At 40.4% G+C, this 19112-nt stretch overlaps 2 protein-coding genes across 15 annotated transcripts in view; one reads left to right on the forward strand and one right to left on the reverse strand.

Annotated features, from left to right (window-relative positions):
• P2RY14 (purinergic receptor P2Y14) overlaps nucleotides 1-10396 on the forward strand; it is a 59929-nt gene extending 49533 nt beyond the window's left edge. For all 3 annotated transcript variants that reach the window (XM_067033586.1, XM_059064211.2, XM_059064218.2), the window contains exons 2-3: nucleotides 3028-3132; nucleotides 8145-10396. In XM_067033586.1, the coding sequence (XP_066889687.1) occupies nucleotides 8171-9184 (1014 nt within the window). In that variant the 5' untranslated portion in view covers nucleotides 3028-3132; nucleotides 8145-8170 and the 3' untranslated portion in view covers nucleotides 9185-10396. The remainder of the gene's footprint in view (nucleotides 1-3027; nucleotides 3133-8144) is intronic.
• The window catches only part of MED12L (mediator complex subunit 12L), a 324289-nt gene that overhangs the window by 197229 nt on the left and 107948 nt on the right, over nucleotides 1-19112 (reverse strand). The window lies entirely within an intron of this gene.

The following is a 19112-nucleotide window of genomic DNA, read 5'->3' on the forward strand; positions in this document are numbered from 1 at the left end:
TTCCCTCCAAAAAAAAAAAAAAAAAAAAAATACTGGATAAGTGATCCCTAAAAACAATGGTCTAGAAAAAAGCTGGAGGGTCTGCAATACGTGCACATACTCCTGAGCACAAACAAAACATGCTTCCCCGAGTTCCCCCAGGAGTAGAGGAGACCTGGCTTGGAGATGAGTAGACATAAAGTTGAATACTCTCTGGCCACATATTAGCGGCCCAATTCGCCTCTGATGAGTTACTTATCCATTTGCAGCAGCAGTTTCCTCATTTGCAAAGTGGTGATAACAGTAACTGACTGGCAAGGCTCGATCGTGTTACTCAAGAGCTTGGGCAATCCGTGCCCCCCCGCCGTGCCGTCCTCTCGTGTGTCTTGGTGCACGTGCCCCGCAGCTCTCGCCGCCCAACACTGCCTCCTCCCTCCCCTTTGACCCCCTTCTGTGAAATAAACTGGCATGCTTCAAGTGACTTCTCCTTGAACCCGTCTATGGCCTAGAAGCAGAGGACTCTGCTGACCCGCTCCTAAGGGGTCACAATGTTGGAAAAGAGAGCCAGGACCAAGAGCAAGGATGCAAGAAATTCTAAAATATTCAGCCGACCACGGAATAAGAAAGGCCAGAAGCCTGGCGACAGACTTAAGAATTAATTAATACTATTCAGTAGTATAAAATATTTTTAAAATATAAAGTATGTTATAAAGTATTTAATGACATAAAATGTTTATAAAATATGACTACAAGACTGAATAAGCAGCCCATATATAAATTCTCCTTCTATTCAACCCTTGTGACTGTTCTGGAGACCATCTAGGATATCACATATTGGCACCACAAAGAGGAAAAAAAAAAAAAAAAAAGTCACACATTACAGCAAGGGAGGTTAAGAGCAGCAATAGTAAAGAAAATGGCTTTCGTAAGTTTAGAAATGTACACAATGACTACACACACCTATACTACTTTCTACTGTTAGAAGAATCATCTAGAAAACAAATATTTATCTCATATGAAAAGATCTTGGGGCACCTTGGATCCAAGCTTTTGATGTCTGGACTGTAAAGGACAGGGAAGGAATTGTCAGACTGTCGTTAGATAAGAACCGAACAAAGAACAGGAAGGAAAATGCTCATCATAGGTGGGTACTGATTAAAGAGTGATCTGAAAGCAATTCATTCTCCAAATACATTTTTTTAATTGAATTTTTAAAAATAAATGTTTTATTTTTGGCTGCGTTGGGTCTTCGTTGCCGCGTGCAGGCTTTCTCTAGCTCTGGCGAGCCGGGGGCTACTCTTCGTTGTGGCACGCAGGCTTCTCATTGCGGTGGCTTCCCTTGTTGCAGAGCACGGGCTCTAGGTGCGCGGGCTTCAGTAGTTGTGGCTCGCGGGCTCTAGAGCGCAGGCTCAGTAGTTGTGGCGTATGGGCTTAGTTGCTCCGCAGCATGTGGGATCTTCCCGGACCAGGGCTCAAACCCGTGTCCCCTGCACTGGCAGGTGGATTCTTTAACCACTGCGCCAGCAGGGAAGTCCCTCCATATACATTTTTGTTTTCTAATTATGAACTATTTCAAGTACACAAAAGTACAGAAGCTAATGTTGGTTAACACCAATACACTTAATCGCCCAGTGTTAACTGATAGTAATATTTAGGCATCATTGTTTCAGAATTTAAGAGATGAAATACCATGAATACAGCTAAAGTCCAACCACCCTATGGCATCCACTGCTCCTCCTTCCTTCTCCGGGAGTAAGCACTGTCCTGAAGTTAGAAGATATCATTCCTGACCAGAACATGCTCAGTACTGACCTGGATCAAATATAATATTCCACCACAGAGAACTAAATCTCTTTGTTTTGTTTCTAAAGAGAACTTCATGACCTTTTAGGGCTATTCTAGGTAAATATGTTTGTTTTTTTTTACCACTGGTTCTCCATAAAATATCTATTTATATTTCCAGACTAGAAGGATGAGATTATTATGATGAAATTTATAATGAGTAAACGCTAAGAAAAATCTTAGATTTCAGGCTCCTTTTAATGTAACTTTTTCCTACCTCAAGTCCCAACTACAGCAAAGAAAAATAAGGTTGTTTCTTTACCCTCCTCACAAAATATTTATTAAAGTCCCCTATGTACACTCTTAAAAACAAACAAACAAACAAAACTTGCTCTTCAAGGAGTACTCGTTGGTTTAGCAAAATCAACATTATACCCAGCTCCAGACCTATGGAATCTTGAGTCTTCATTTTAGCAGGAGCCCTGGGAAATATGTATGTGCATTGAAGTCTGAGAAGGGTTGCCTTAAAGAATTCAGAAAGGTGACAACCTAGACCGAGGCAGAACCAAATCCAACCACAATTCTGCCAAATCTATCCTCTTCCTATCGTACAATATAGCTTTCAGATGCTATCTTGGCAAAGTCCACGCATAAGTAGACCAGTGGTTATCAACCAGGGGCAATCGGGCCTCCCAGAGGACATTTTGTCCATAACTTAGGGAGATGATACTATTGGCCCCTAATAGCTAGAAGCCAAGAATGCTGCTAAATATCCTACAATGCAGAGGACAGTCCTCACGACAAATAATTACCTAACCTAGAATGTCAATGGTACAAAGGTTTAAAAAACAACAACAACAAAAAAAAAAAACAGAAAACAAAAAAAGCCTGCCTATGATTTCCTAGCTAAAATGGTCAATTGTTAACTTCAGTAACTTAAATGAGCTGATTTTAGCAACCAAACCCACAAAGGGGAAAAAAAAGAAAAGAAAGAAACCAATAACTAAAAACACTTCATATGCAGTCCTCTCAAGTAAAGGGTTTACAAGGTTCCCACCAGGGTTTACATCACGTCAGTGATCATCAATAGTGGCAACCAAAACTAAGTTCAGTAAGGCAACAACGAACCCGCATGTTGAAATATTTCACAATTAGACAAGCTGTATTTAAAAAGCAAGTGCACTGCTACCACACACACTTCTTCAATAAAAACATTCTGGTGTTTATTTAACTTAATTAAATCTTCGTTTTTCTCCTACAATACAGGATCATTAGCGAAGAAGCACCTTGGCCACTTCAAGATGACAAGCACTCACTAGGCTAAATTACTTCATTGAAAGGAAACCTCGTATCAGACAAAAATACTAAAACGTAAGTGAACAAATCCTTTAGTATTATCAAGAGCTTTGTTAATTTCATCAAACTAGTAGGAAGGAATAACTTCTCTTCTTCAGAGAAAGTAGAATTACAGCACACAGAACAGTGGAAGGTGGTCCATTTTAAGAGAAAAATGGGTCACTGTGTGTAATTACACAGAGGATGAGTAATGAACTCAGCATGTTTTCATTACGATGAATGTATCTCTGGAGCTAGTATCGCCTTGTCTGGTCCTGTATCAACTAAGTTCGGCCCAAAGAGAGACCCCTGAGGTTATATGCAATACTCTATAACCTGAAAATACTAAAGCAGCCCAATCCTAAGACCTCACATTTCACTACCAACAACAGCACTCGCTATCTGGATTAAAAAGAAACTTTGCCATTGATATTCTAGCTGTGCAAAAAAAAAAAGATGAGAGAAAGCAATTCATAGGCTCCTATTACACATTAACGGCTGTTTTTTGGTCTCATAGATCTATTCCACCATTATGTGACCAAAGATCCAAAGTGACGGTTTATATAGACTAAAACGTTTCAAGTCATTTCATTCTCCTTTACCTGGATTTGTGGAACAGGAAGATTTCCACCTAAGAGAAGCTGAAGCTTTTAAATATTTTTTTCTAATTGAAGTATAGCTGATTTACAATGTTGTGTTAATTTTGTGTTAATTACTGCTATACCTCAAAGTGATTCACCTGTATATATATATACATATATATATATATATACACACATACATATATATATACACACACACATTCTTCTTTTATGAGTGTGTGTGTGTGTGTGTGTGTGTGTGTGTGTATATCCCCCCCCACCCCTTTATGGTTTATCTTGAAATTCTTCTTAAATGAAGTCTCAAGAATTCAGGGAGCTGTGTTTATGTTCCCTGAAGCCTCGAGGTTACCATAATGGTTATGTTAGGTTAACTTTCAGTATAGAAATTCAGAGGTAATCTCAGAAGTAACTTCCACGGGCTGGGCTGGCTACACTTCCACAAACTGGCTCCACAGAAATGTCCCTTATTTCGGATGATCATCATCCAGAGGTGCTTTTCCTCTTTCTTTCTCCCCCTTTGCCTGTCTCTTGTCTTTGGTGGGCTGGGACAAGCTGCTTAGAAATAGTAAATCAGCTGAGAGCCTGGGGCAGGAATGGAGGGCTGCTGGGCCACATCAAGACATTCTTTCTTTCTGATTTATTTGGTTCTTTTTATTTTTACGTTACCGTTTAAAATCAGCATCTGTATGTTACTACTTCCTCCATCTGTGAAATGATTTGAAGTTTTAGTAGGTGTCGATCAGGATATTAAATCACCTCCATACTAAAGACAAGGAGAGGAGACTGGACAGGTGTTACAAGGTCAAAGCGATACATGTCTCTGTTATCAGCTTGGCCTATTTTTCATCTAACGTGTATTCCTGCCTTTTGGTCTCGATATATAACTGGCCTCACTTGCCGCAGATACCTTAAGATAGCCCCTTTTCCACACATCTCTTGATCCATCACTGTAGAAAAGGCTGCCACACTCTGAGACACCAGGACCAAATACGATAAATTATGTACCTGGAGGTCACAGTGCCCTGCCATCAACACTACTGCTCAAGAAAAACAGACTTAAGAGCGTGACATTTACCACTAAAATTGTCTCGGATTCACCATTAGCCCATTACCCACGTAGAATGCGCCTTTAATTGGCCCCTGCTGTATCCATCCAGACAGCAGCACGAGCAGTACCGATGCCCTGCTTCTTCCCCCAGTCAACACGTCTCAAACGGAGACTCTGATCTGCCGTTGCCTAAAAACGGCCCCAAATAGCAAGAAGACGTTTGGAGGGAAAGACCCAAGCAAGCCTTGAGCACTCATTTCATTTCAGAAGGTACTCCGGCTCTAGAAGTTTCCCTGGGTCAGCTAGCCCCTTCCATCAACCGAGAAGTGAGGAAAGGAGGAGGCATGAGGTGCATGGCAAAGCCTATATGCTCAGATTCTTGACACTCTGAGGAACCAGAGAGCACAGCTGTGGACCCATGGTATCGGGCTACATTCAGACATACTGCAGTGTGATAGGACAAAAGTCACGAGATTCTGAGAAAACGTCTTTATACAGATTTCTAGAAGGAAAGGAAAGAAATGGTCGCTCTCACCAAACCATTTCTGGGAAATTCTTCACTATAACTATACACAGTGGCTTCTCTAATGTTTCTATAAAGAGAGAAATTTGGTACTCATTAAATCCTTTCTGGAAATTCTTCACTATTTCAGTATCTAGTTGTATATTATATAGCTAATATTTCTCTCTACTTTAAAATGTTCTCACATCTGCTTTTTAAAAAAATTTATACTTTAAACTCCAGTGAATCCAACAATTACTGCATACATATCGTGATCCCCGCACCACAGTGACTGAGGGGCTTGTGTCCCCAGCACCGGGACCCCTGGGGTCATTCTCTTGAGCTCTGTGAGACTGGCTCTGAGGCTAAGCTGCACCTTACTATCAGGGGACAAGACCAATTATTTACTGAACACAGACTCTTTGCCACAGTGGACAGTTAAAAATAGAAAACATGGCCCCTTCACTTACCATCTAAAATATGAAACAGGCCACAGAGGACCTACAAACAAACCCATTATGATCAGAGCCAAGTGGACAGGGGATTAGATTTCCTTTCAAAGGAAGTCCAAGGACAGGCAAAGTCAATTGCTAGAAATGTAACTAGTTTTGCCATATGCTTGCAGGAAGAGTACACAGAAGCAACATATTCTTCTGGGGAAAGCAGCACACAAAGTTTGCACGTGCGAGTTTTTTTTTTTTTTTTTTTTGCAATGTGACTGAATTTCATATTCCACATTTCCAAATTCTACTTTCTCACACTTCCTTAATTTTACTGACACAGCCCTTCACTCACTGTGTATACAGCACCATGCTTAGCACCAGAAATACAAAGATGAACAAGATACATTCTCTGTCCTCAAGGAACCCACTGTTCTCCACAATCTTTCTTTTACTTTAAAAAAAATTTTTTTTTTATTTTGCGGTACGCGGGCCTCTCACTGTTGCGGCCTCTCCCGTTGCGGAGCGCAGGCTCCGGACGCGCAGGCGCAGCGGCCACGGCTCACGGGCCCAGCCGCTCCGCGGCACGTGGGATCTTCCCGGACCGGGGCACAAACCCGCATCCCCTGCATCGGCAGGCGGACTCTCAACCACTGAGCCACCTGGAAAGCCCCTCCACAATCTTTCTTTCCCATGATCCCTGACTAGATGTAAATTTCTTAAGAGCAGGGACTCATGTCTCATATTCCCAGATTGCATATTCATTATTTCACAAATATTTTAAATATCTAATGTTCTAAATGTAATGCTAGGAATACAATGGTTTAAAAAAAAAAAATGACATGGTCTCTCTCCTCTGAAGGAGCCTACAGTAGTAGAGGAAACAAAACACAAACAGCTAGAGAGACAAGTGCTATGACAGAAGAAAGGCACAGAATGTGTGTGAATGTCTATGAGCACACATAACAAGGGATCTCCCACCCAATCCACCCCAACCAAGGCTTGGGAGGGCAAAGTTTCCTAAAGAAAGTGGCATCCAAGCTGAGGCCTCCAGGATGAAGAGAAGTTAGCCAACCAAGAAGGTAGCGAGAGAGTCTTCCACACACATGCAAGTTTGTGCAAAGGTCCAAGGTGAGAGAAATCATGGAACCCACGAGGTAGAAGGGTTCAGAACAGCAGGAACTCATCACTGGAGGTAGAATTAGGAGGGATCAGACTGAGACGGGACTTCTGGTAGCTCAGGGTTAAAGAGTTAGGACTTTATCCTGAGGGCAAGGACCAAACCGATGAAGGGTTAAGCAGGATGTTGACATTACAGATAAGATGGGCAGCAGACATTTTCTTAGATGTACCAAGTAATCTTTCAAAAGAGTTCTAATCTTCCTTGTGCCATAAACCATCATGTCCAACATCAGTGAAGACTATACAGGATTCTCTAACAAAAGAAGGTTCTAGGTAATACCTAGGATAGTGCCGTCCAATAAAAATATGACGCAAGCCGCCTATATAATTTAAAATTTTCCAGTAGCCATGTTCTTAAAAAAAGTAAAATTAAGTGAAATTAAGATTAATAATGTATTTTGTTTAATGGGATATTTCTAAAATATTTCAACATATTATCAATATTAAAAATATTGAGATATTTTACATTATTTTCTGCGTACTAAGTCTGCAAAATTCATTGTGCATTTTCCATCACATCTCAATCTGGACTGGCCCCATTTCAAGACTTCTACAGCCACATATGGCTAGTGGCTACCATTTGGAGAGTACAGATCTAGAATGTACTTTGGGGAGCATTTCTGAGAATGCTTAAGGTCTTTCTATCATTTTTGTTTGTTTTCTAATTTATAGAAATAATGCAAATCAGTTTTTAAGTGGGAAAAAAAACCCACAGAATATCTCAATTTTGAAAGGTACCCATAATCCTATACCAGAAATACCAGTTATAGTTGGACGTGTATGCTTGTAAGACATAGTCCTATGTCTAAAATATACGTAGGGTAGGCTTTCTAAAAAGTAGGGTCTGTGTCAATAGCTCTTAAACCTAATATATTAAAGAGTCGTGAATAAAATGAAACAGATTCTCTGTTTTTATAGCTTTATTACCTTTGAGACTATATTTAAATGAGTATTCCTGGAACTGTAGAGTTGGACAGGAACCTTTATCATTTTAGGGAAACGCTGGTCTCCATGATTAGCTCAGTTCTCAGACTGTCCTGCTTCTCTAATTTTTCCTTCCTGTCATCTGTCTACTCCATCCTCCCCTTTTCAAAAGGAAGGAAGGGAAGGGGAAAGGGAGGAGGAGACAGGTACCTAAGGAATATACAGCAAAAACGTGGTTTCAAGAACTTGCTGGGCATGGCAAACTCTTGCCCTTTCCTTTATTTATTTCTCGGCAAATGACTCGAAGGTCGTGACTGCCCTTTGAGTGACTATTTCCCATCACCTTCCAGGCCTCGCCTTCAGAAGTTACCAAACGATGAATGCCACCACTGGCCCACCTGCGGAGGGGTCGTGCCCCCGGAACACCCTCATAACCCAGCAAATCATCCCCGTGCTGTACTCTGTGGTCTTCGTGGCCGGGATCCTGCTCAACGGCGTGTCCGGGTGGATATTCTTCTATGTGCCCAGCTCCAAGAGTTTCATCGTCTATCTCAAAAACATCGTTGTCTGTGACTTCCTGATGAGCCTGACTTATCCTTTTAAGATCCTGGGAGACTCGGGCCTCGGCCCCTGGCAGCTGAATGTGTTTGTGTGCAGGGTGACGGCCGTGCTCTTCTATGTCAACATGTATGTCAGCATCGTGTTCTTCGGGCTCATCGGCTTTGACAGATACTACAAAATCGTGAAGCCTCTTTTGGCTTCGTTCATCCAGTCCGTGAACTACAGCAAACTCCTGTCGGTGCTGGTGTGGAGCCTCACACTGCTGCTTGCCGTTCCCAACATGATCCTGACCAACCGGAGCGTCGGGCAGGACACACACATTAAATGCATGGACCTTAAGAATGAACTGGGCCTCAAGTGGCACAAAGCCTCCAACTACATCTTTGTAGCCATCTTCTGGATTGTGTTTCTTTCCTTAGTCATTTTCTACACTGCTATCACGAGGAAGATCTTTAAGTCCCACCTTAAGTCCAGAAAGAATTCCATCTCGGTCAAGAGGAAATCTAGCCGCAATATATTCAGCATCATGTTCGTGTTTTTTGTCTGTTTTGTACCTTACCATGTTGCCAGAATCCCCTACACTCAGAGCCAAACAGAAACCCATTACAGCTGCCAGTCAAAAGAAATCCTGCTCTACGTGAAAGAATTCTCTCTGCTCTTGTCAGCTGCAAACGTATGCCTGGACCCCATTATTTATTTCTTTCTATGCCATCCATTTAGAGAAATCTTATGTAGGAAATTGCATATCCCATTAAAATCTCAGCATGACTCAGAAACTTCCAAAACCAAAAGGGGAAATATAACACAAGAGAGCACAGATACTCTGTGAATTCCCACCTCCTTTCTAATAAAGTCTGTGCATGCATATTGTAATCTTCAATTACATAATAAAGGAAAATGAATAAGAAGCATGTCCACGATAATAAGTATCATCTCTAGGCATTACTATTCAATTTAGTACAATAATAAAACTAAAATGTAAGCTTCCATGCTTGTTTTTGTACCATCAAAGAAAAAATAATACATTATTTAATCTTACCCCATCAAAATAGAAGGTTTAAATTTATAATCAATACTCTGGTCAGTTAATATAGCACGTTAAATAGCAATAAGGAAAACAGGAAGCGATCAAGACAATTCACAGGGGCATCTTCCTTCTCCTAAACACGAGAATGAAGCTGGCATATTATGCAATTTTTTTCAACAGGGTCATTAAAGACCAACTTAAAAGCAGACACAGTCTGGCAAAGGATTAGAGGCCTGTTTGTAGTGAAAAAGTCAAGTCTTCTCAGATTTGAAGAAGCAGGATAAGCAGACACCCAAAAAATTACTTAAGAAATCCCCCATTGATTTATTTCATGGCATTTCAAAGGAAAGCAGATATAAACTCTGTACACTGCAGCAAAAAATGTAATTTTTCCCTGATAGCATTTTGAGGATGATATAAGATACATCTTAAATATGTTTTATATGAAGATTAGCTAAGCCACTTAAGAAGTCTAGTGTTCTGGTGCTCAGAATATGTTTAAGTAAACTCTACAGAGAGAATCTAGATAGTGGCATAAGTTGCCAGAAACTTCCCCCCTTCGATGGTATGGGAAAAAAATCTAGGATGTCTGGGAAAAGACATATATGCACACAAATACCCCCAGCTGGCAACACACTTTATTCCCTAGGAGCAGAGAAAAGCAGTTTTCTTAGAAAGCAACTGGACTTGATTAAAAAAGAAAATCTAAAATTTACAATAATGAGTGAGAAATTACACATAAAATGAAAATTTACACATCATATCTTCTGAGAAACAAATTTCATATGCGCAGATACAGGATATGGTTGCTGGCTTGTGAGTTATCAAAGCTCAGTTCTTTCTCTGCTATTAACTGGCTGGAAGACATTTCGCCCATCTTTCAAATGCTCTTCTCAAACATTTCTGTAAGTCATGTTTTCATATATATATATATATATATATATATATATATATATAATGTATGTATTTCAAGCCTTACCATATATGTACTAATAAAAAACATTTTTAATAGTGTCAAGTTTTTTTCTTAAGTCAAGATACCAAAAAACACTACCAGATTTACTCATAGTCAAGACATTGTTGGTTTCTTTAGTACACTCAATTACAAACACTAATAGAATACAAAGAAAGAAGGCATAGGAATACCCAAGGAGTTGCACAGAGTATTTCTGAAATTCTATTTGCCACTGACTCTTCAAAATAAGTATTTCATATGTTCTTAAGACCTCATCAGATTTTAGGCAAAACTGAGAAAGCACGTTTTAAACTGAGGAAGAGCTGAGAAGATTTTTCACACTCTGTATCCACCTTCCACCCTCATGAAAACTCTCTGCTCCCAACCCTGGGTCAAATATCCTCTCCCCAAAACAACAAAATCACAAACCATGATAAACGTGCCTGGCAAAACTAAGCTGGCTATAGCATTTGTTTGCAAAAAAGAATATTTGCAGAAGAAAGTGGCTGTGTTTATTCACAGTTTCCACTGGTCAGGACAAATTAGTAAATACTGGTGTTTTATATGTCCCCCTACTGGGCCACAGGAGAAACTGAAATTATAAAAGAAGATAAGAAGCACCAAGCTTTGCCTTTGTAACCACTGTGCCAAAGCAAATCAGAAATATGAAAGGCAATATTTTTCAGGAAACAATATGCAATGCAAATAAGGATATCGTGAAGCAGGAGTTGAATAACGGCTACTGCATATCAGAACTTTTAAGGTAAAAGACCTGTACTTGGAAAACTGTAAGACACTGAAGACAACACACACAAATGGAAAGATGTATGCTGCTCACAAATTGGAAGAATTGATTTTGTTAAAATGACCATACTACCCAAGGTAGCCTACCAAGGGTTCAATGCAATCCCTACCAAAATACCAACGGAATTTTTCACAGAACTAGAACAAATAATTCTAAAGTTTGTATGGAAACACAGAAGACTCCAAAAAGTCAAAACAATCTTGAGAAAGAAGAGCAAAGCTGAAGGTATCACACTCCCTGATTTCAAACTATACGGCAAAGTACAGTAATTTGATTACTACAGTAATCAAAACAGGATGGTACTGGCACAGAAACAGACACATAGATCAGTGCAATAGAATAGAGTGCCCATAAATGAATCCATGCTTACACAATCAATTCATCTACAACAAAGGAAACTGGACTACTTTCTCACACCATATATAAAAATAAACTCAAATGGATAAAACGCTTAAATGTTAAGACCAGAAAGCCTAAAACTCCTAGAAGGAAACACAGGCAGTACGGTCTTTGACACTGGTTGTAGCCATATTTTTTTGGATGTGTCTCCTTAGGCAAGGGAAACAAAAGCAAAAGTAAACAAATGGAACTACAGCAAACTAAACAGCTTCTGTAGAGCAAAGGAAACCAAAAACAAAGCAAAAAGGCCACCTATTGAATGGGAGAAGAGATTTGCAAATGATACATCTGATAAGGTGTTAATATCCAAAGTGTACAAAGAACTCACAGAACTCAACATCAAAAAAGCAAACAACCCTGGCGAAAAAATGGGCAGAAGACCTGAAGAGACATCTTTCCAAAGACACACAGATGGCCAACAGGCACGTGAACAGACGCCCAATATCACGAATCATCAGGAAAATGCAAATCAAAACCATAATAAGATACCACCTCACACTGGTTAGAACAGTTATCACCAAAAAGAAAAGAAAGAAAAGGGCTAGCGAGGATGTGGAGAAAAGGGAACCTTTATGCACTATCGGTGGGAATGTAAATTGGTGCAGCCACTATGGAAAACGGTATGGAGGTTCCTCAAAAAATTAAATATAGAACTATCAGCAATTCTACCTGTGGGAATTTTCCCCTAAAAAGCAAAAAACAAACAAAACGAAAAACCCTTATTCGAAAAGATATATGCATTCCTATGTTCATTGTAGCATTATTTACAATAGTCATGACGTGGAAGCAACCTAAGTGTCCACCAGTAGATGGATAAAGAAGATGTGAGAGGGCTTCCCTGGTGGCGCAGTGGTTGAGAGTCCGCCTGCCGATGCAGGAGACACGGGTTCGTGCCCTGGTCCGGGAGGAGCCCACGTGCCGCGGAGCGGCTGAGCCCGTGAGCCATGGCCGCTGGGCCTGCGCGTCCGGACCCTGTGCTCCGCAACGGGAGAGGCCACAACAGTGAGAGGCCTGCATACCGCAAAAAAAAAAAAAAAAAGAAGATGTGAGAGATACACACACACACACACACACACACACACACATACACACAGACAGACACATATATGCCAAGAACAAACTGGTGGTTGCCAGAGGGGAGGAGGATAGGGGCATCAGTGAAACAGGTGAGGGAAAGTAAGAGGTAAAACTTCCTTTCATAAAGTACATAAATCAGGGGATGTGATGTACAACACAGAGAATATAATCGATAATATTGCGATAACTTGGTACGGTGACAGACGCTAACCAGACTTATCAAGGGGACCCCCTTGTACTGTTTAAAAGTATTGAATCACTATGTTATACACCTGAAACTAATAATATTGTAAGTCAATCACCATTCAATTAAAAAAAAAGAAGAAAAAAGTCAGATCGGTACAAACAAATCTTTGGTTTCAACTTTTGAAGATCACTTAAGACTTTAGGGAGAGGAATGTCTGTAAGGTATCAGAGTTAGAAGTCAGATCATAAGGAGTTTACTCAAATATTGAAAAGTTAGGTAAATTTTTAAAAAAGGAACTTTAAGGTCCAGGGCTACAACAAAAAATAAAATAGTAGGGCAACAGCTAGAGTGGATTAATCCAGAAACATCTCTGAGGTCATCAGTACTTTTTTTTTAAATTATTTTGTGTAATAATGTGTTCTTTTCTGTAGCTAGTTTATAAATAAGGTTTGTAATATATATTTGCTACAGCTAAAGTAATACAACATTTAATCACTTCACACAAGCAGTGCTATAAAATAATTAAACATTTTGAAAAGTGGCATATGGGAAAGTAAAGTTACATTTTGCTAAAGTGGTTCTTTTGGGGGGATGTCCTGTCATAAAGTGGTTATCCACATGCCACTGGAATCTTGCAGAGAATAGGTGACCAAAAGGAAGTAGCAGCTTTTACTGTTTAAGACCACACAGTATCAGGTCTCTCCTACCCCAACACACAAACCCTCACAGCGCTGTTTACCCAAAAGGAAACCCTGTGTCATTTTGGGCAGATGACCTGTTATGTTTATAATTTGTATGATATTATCTTTTGATGTTACATTCTGTACTAATAAAGTCTTTTATTTATTCCTTTTTCTCTATTGTCAAAGCACATAGGTAGTAACAATAGGGTTTAATAGAGAATTAAGAAATAATAGAATAGAGAATAACAGAATAGAGAAATAATAGCACATACTTTACTAACATCATCAAATAGAAACAAATCTTAGTTTAAGGGTGCTTTCTAGAGTCTCTAGATTAATCGTTTCGGTGATGCCAATGTATCAAGATTTTCTCATTTGTAAGTGACAAAAGAAAAAAAAAAAAAAAAAAAGAAAGAAACGAAACCTAAAATTGGGCTTGTGCGATAAAAGAGATTTATTGGCTAATAGACCTGAATGTCCGAAGTTGTGGGTATGGCTTCCATTAAAGGGCTGATGCAGGGCTGCAGGTGATGGAACCAGGGCTGGGTTTGTGCTATTTCTCCAGCCACCTTCCACCGTGTCAGTTTTAACTCATAAAAGGAAGGTGTCAGCTCTCCTTTTGTAGTAGCAAAATGGAAAGGGATAAAATAAAAAGCAATCTATGCTATACCAAATAATGAGATAGCACTGAAAACACACGACGCTAATAAACCAAACTTGCCTTTCTACCTGCCAAACCAGATTCCTCTCCTCAGACCGCCCTTCCCAGGACTGAGACCACAGTCGGCTCCCTGCCAGCCCCATTCCCCAGCGATTTCACCTCTGCAGTCGTTTGCAACCGCCCATCTATCTCTTCCCGGCCGATTTCAGATCCTCCTTGCCTCTCACCTAAAAAGACTGAGAGCATCTCGAAACTGACTTCTTGTCTTCTGCTTTCTCCCCCAACCCAACACACCCCAAAGCCCGCAGATTCACCTGGTACTGCTGAACTGACCGCTCCTCTCTTCACGTAACCTTCCTGAGCTCTCCACCGCATACTAACTAAAGCATCCAAGATGGACCAGACGGCACCAAGATTTAGTCTCAGCCTCCTCCTCACACAGGCCCTGCACACATACTCCACGCACCCAGGTTGAGTGAGGGTCCCCAAACACCGCCCCCCCCACAGCCCAATCATGTGCATCTTCCCCCAAACCTGCGGCCACTTCCTCACCTCTCAGAAGCAGCTCTTTCAGCCCACCTCGGTCAGAGGACTGCAACTTCCTGGATCCCCACAGGCTCTAACAGCCCGGAGTGTATCTGCATCATCGCAGGTCCTGCGCCCTTCTTATCACCCTTTCTATGCAGTGACCTTCTAAAAGCAACAAACACCTTCTCTAGGATGGGAGTTCAGGAGGCAGCCTGCCGTCAAGAAATAATTATTGTTAGAATTTTTCTTAACCACTTGATCAAAAAACAAAGACTCACGTGGCAAGGGCAAGGGAGAATTGCTCCAAAAGCCTTCTCCTGGAAAGTAACAACAGAGTTCATAAAATGTGTCCTGCGCTTTGAAAACATGTTACTCAAATTTCATAAGAAATAGACCATAGCACACAAGTGTGGGGGGGGGGGGGCGGAACAACTTCAGTGACTAAAAAGAAACAAGATATCCTTTAAGAGTTCCTTTTAAGGGACTTCCCCACTATTAATTATTTTATAACCATGGATCAAAGAGCACAGTCACACCTCACGACTGAAAGGTGAGATGGATTGTATGTTGACTTGGTAACACCGTACAGTCAATAAAAAGGCATTACACCAAAAGGACCGGCCAAGGGAAGGACAGGATAGACTCGGCCAGTCCTACAACCAAGTTCACATTCCGAGAATGTACGAAACACATCGTCCTTCAACATATTTCCAAATTTTTACACGATGTTTCATTAAAAAGGGAAAACTGAAGCAGAACTCAAATAATGCAGAAACCTCAACGTCTTGGAAGCTCTGCATCTATCCACAACTCACTTTAAAACTACTCTTGTCTAATCATGTCCGTCACTGTCAGATTTGCAGCTACCGATCTCAGAGTCAAGAAAGAATGTCTTTGGACTAACTCAGGTGGGAAAGAGGCCTATGTGCCTTGAAAAACTTTCAAAACATGAACCTAAGGCACAATGGCTCCAGAGAAAAGGCTGACTCGGAGCCACAGGAGCTGCTGGAGAAATGTTCTGATCAGCACTCATTAACCAAAGAACAGCCCCCTGCCCAAAGATCATAAAAAAAATAAATAAACTTCAGGATGCAAACTATTTTGAGCTGTGAACATCCCAAGTTGCAAACTCCATAAGAAGAGTGGGCACAGTGGTAACTGTTCCACTGCCCAGTGGCACTCAAGTTCAAGTTCAAACAGCTGTAAACACTAAATATACGTGTATGGGCGGAGGGTTGGGGTGGTGATGAACTGAACTGGTGGCCTCCTTTATAACCACAGTTTCCAACCAACACTTTAGTTTGAAGAAATATAATTAAGTGCTGGGACACTGGGGTCTAAGAGTGCAGCTTTGGGCAAGGCCTCAATTTCCCCCATGCCTTAGTTTCCCCATCTATAAAGAGAGGAATCTCCTCCATTTCACAGATTTCTTTAAAGAAAATAAATTCTCAGACCTGTGTTCCTGGCCATGGCAGCGGCTACCTACCCCAACATTCATTTTCTCCTTCCTCATTAGTTCCGAAGGCTACCATGGTACGTTATAAAAGCAAATTTTAGCAATGTTACACATCTGGGACTTCCCTGGCGGTCCAGTGATTAAGACTCCGCGCTTCCACTGCAGGGGGCACGGGTTCGATCCCTGGTCAGGGAACTAAGATCCTGTGTGCCCGCTAGGGCGCAGCCCCCCCCCCCCAAAAAAAATGTTACAGATTAAAAATGATACTTCTATTGAAATATCATTGTTTGGTATTTGTGTTCAAAAAGATCAAAAGCATGATTTGTGTGGAAAAGGGACTGACGACAAAAAGATTCTCTTTCTCAATTCATGGGGCAATTTAGCTTCAATTTTTAAATATACAAAATATCCATTAAAGTAAATAGTATGTCATTTCTTTTTTTCTCAAAAGGAGGAACATGGTTCAGTTTCACTATTAAAAGATTGGTTTCTAAAAAAAAAAAAAAAGATTGGTTTCTCACTATTCCAAAAAGGAAATGGAACATCGAGAACTAGGAGACTTTAGCTCTTTTATATTTGGCAATCCAGACACAAAAAACTGTCTATAGTAGATTTTTAAGAACAGTTGAATGTATTTAAATCTATCTATATCCCAAAGTGAAGGGGGAAGTACACATATAAATATGCCTTTCTAAGAAATAAAAATAAACTTTACCAAAAACCTTTGATTCCAGTATTCCTTCATATCGGACGCGCAGGCTCAGCGGCCACGGCTCACGGGCCCAGCCGCTCCGCGGCACGTGGGATCCTCCCGGACCGGGGCACGAACCCGCGTCCCCTGCGTCGGCAGGCGGACTCTCAACCGCTGCGCCGCCAGGGAAGGCCCCTTCATATCATTTTAAAACCAGTCACCACTCAGCTGGCAGCCAACTGCATCTCACCAAATCCTTCCCATCTCACCCTCTCCACCCCCCAGTGAGTGTAAACTCTGGTCATAACTGCTCACTTAACTTGACTGTCTGCAAGCGTGTCTTTTCTGAAGTGGATAGAAGTGAGTTCTATCCAATATGAGGCACACAAGTCTTAAAATTAAGACAGAGCATTTCTGAGCAGTATTACGATGAAAGTTAACACTGGTTCCTAACGAAAATCAAATACAAAGTTTGAGAAAGATTTGGGGTTTTTCCTCCAATTTTTGAGTGAATATATGTAAAGTTATTCTTTTGCAAAATACAGTAATAATACAGTAACTACCTGAATTCGAAGGAACACCGGAGTATCAGAAACAAATGGACACTGTCATCATTAGCGTCTTAACACATTATTGTTCTCAAAAGTGCCCTAGATCCTCCTTAAATTCCCTCCAGCTTGACAGTCCTCATTTAGTCTTTTGAGAGATTTTTCCTTAGCAAAGTGAATACCAAAAGGGAGGCATTTTAGATTCTAGAGAGGTTTCTTCTGACTTTTTTATTATTTGGAAAACTAAGAATTATTAAGAGAAAAAGAGATGAAACCAAAGTACCCTCCAAGACAATGAAGCAATGGAAAAACCCAGACCCTAAGTGATCAGGCAATGGCTTTGCACTTAACAAATAGCCTTTGGACCGGCACGCCCACACCCCCACAGGAAGAATGAACCTTTACCCAAACCATTCAGATGTACACTGGAGCGTCCCTTTTCATAGAATCTATTCATTACTAAATACCTGTCTCAATTCCTCATGCCTGTTGGGGCCAAACTGACAAATGCACACCCCAGGTTTACTCTCATAACTGAGAAAAACAGATCCAATATCTTTTTGAATAAAAAGATCACAAACTATAAAACAGTATGCACAACATAATAACACTTTTAAGTGGGTATACACATAGAAAAATTTTAAAACGTATGTACCAAAAACGTTAACAGTGATTAATCTCTCTACATAATGATTTTCCTCTTCTCTTCCCAGATTTAACAACATGCGCTTGACCACATCTTTTTTGTTTGTTAATAGATGTCTCAGCAGGATCCAAACTGCAAAAATTTTTAAAATTATAACTCTGAAAGACTGATGAGTTATCAGTATGTATACTAAAGAAATTTTGCTTAAACACCTAATATCTTTAACTACTAACACCATTCAAGGCACAAAAATTTGACATTCTTTAAAATCATTATGACAAAATACACATCTTGGGTGTTTTCAAAACAAACAAAAAAACACACCTAGGTATTACAACAGACGAATAAAAAAATCTTCCCTCTAAAAGAAGAGACGAATCTGAATTGTTTAAGAAAGCTTACACAAAATTGAAAAGGACTTGAAGAGGCTTTCATACAGTTAAGCTATGTGCAAACCACAGTTTCATCTACGTCAATATGCAGCATTTTAAAACCACATAAAAAGGAAAGGAAATTTTTAGTGCAGCCGGCAGTCCTGCAATGAGGCTGCTACTGCTGTAGCCAAACAGCTCGTGCTTCTCTGAAGACTGGGAACAAGGCGCACCGAGGCTCAGAGAATATACCCTCAGGTATGTCTTTTTAAATACTTAATATATCCAAATGTCTTTCCATGGAAGGGAAATCTATGCTTTTCAGTGCTTAAACCATGTAAGTTGAAAATGCCAGCATGGAATAAGGTTGCTGTGCAAGAAGGCACCAGTTATTAAACTCCAAATAGATTCTCACTGTGAACTACGCTGTCATTTTCTTCTCCCTGATGACCTCATCCATCCCTTTCAGAAAGACAGCTTAATTCAGACGAGACTGAATACTGCTTCCTTATAGGTAAGCTTAACTATTCAGTAACTCGATTTCATAACTGGATGGATAAAGGCCATTGTTGTAGGTCTTCACGACAGGGCACAACAGGTCTCTACAAACATCACGATAGGTAATTTCAAGAAAATTCCATTGTGACTTCCGTAAAAAAAAATATCTAATGAGTATCTAATGAGTTTCTAAGCAATGGGCCCTCTCAAACAAAGGAGACACTT

Source organism: Kogia breviceps, chromosome 5 (genome assembly GCF_026419965.1).
Source record: "Kogia breviceps isolate mKogBre1 chromosome 5, mKogBre1 haplotype 1, whole genome shotgun sequence".
Classification (NCBI taxonomy): Eukaryota; Metazoa; Chordata; class Mammalia; order Artiodactyla; family Physeteridae; genus Kogia; species Kogia breviceps.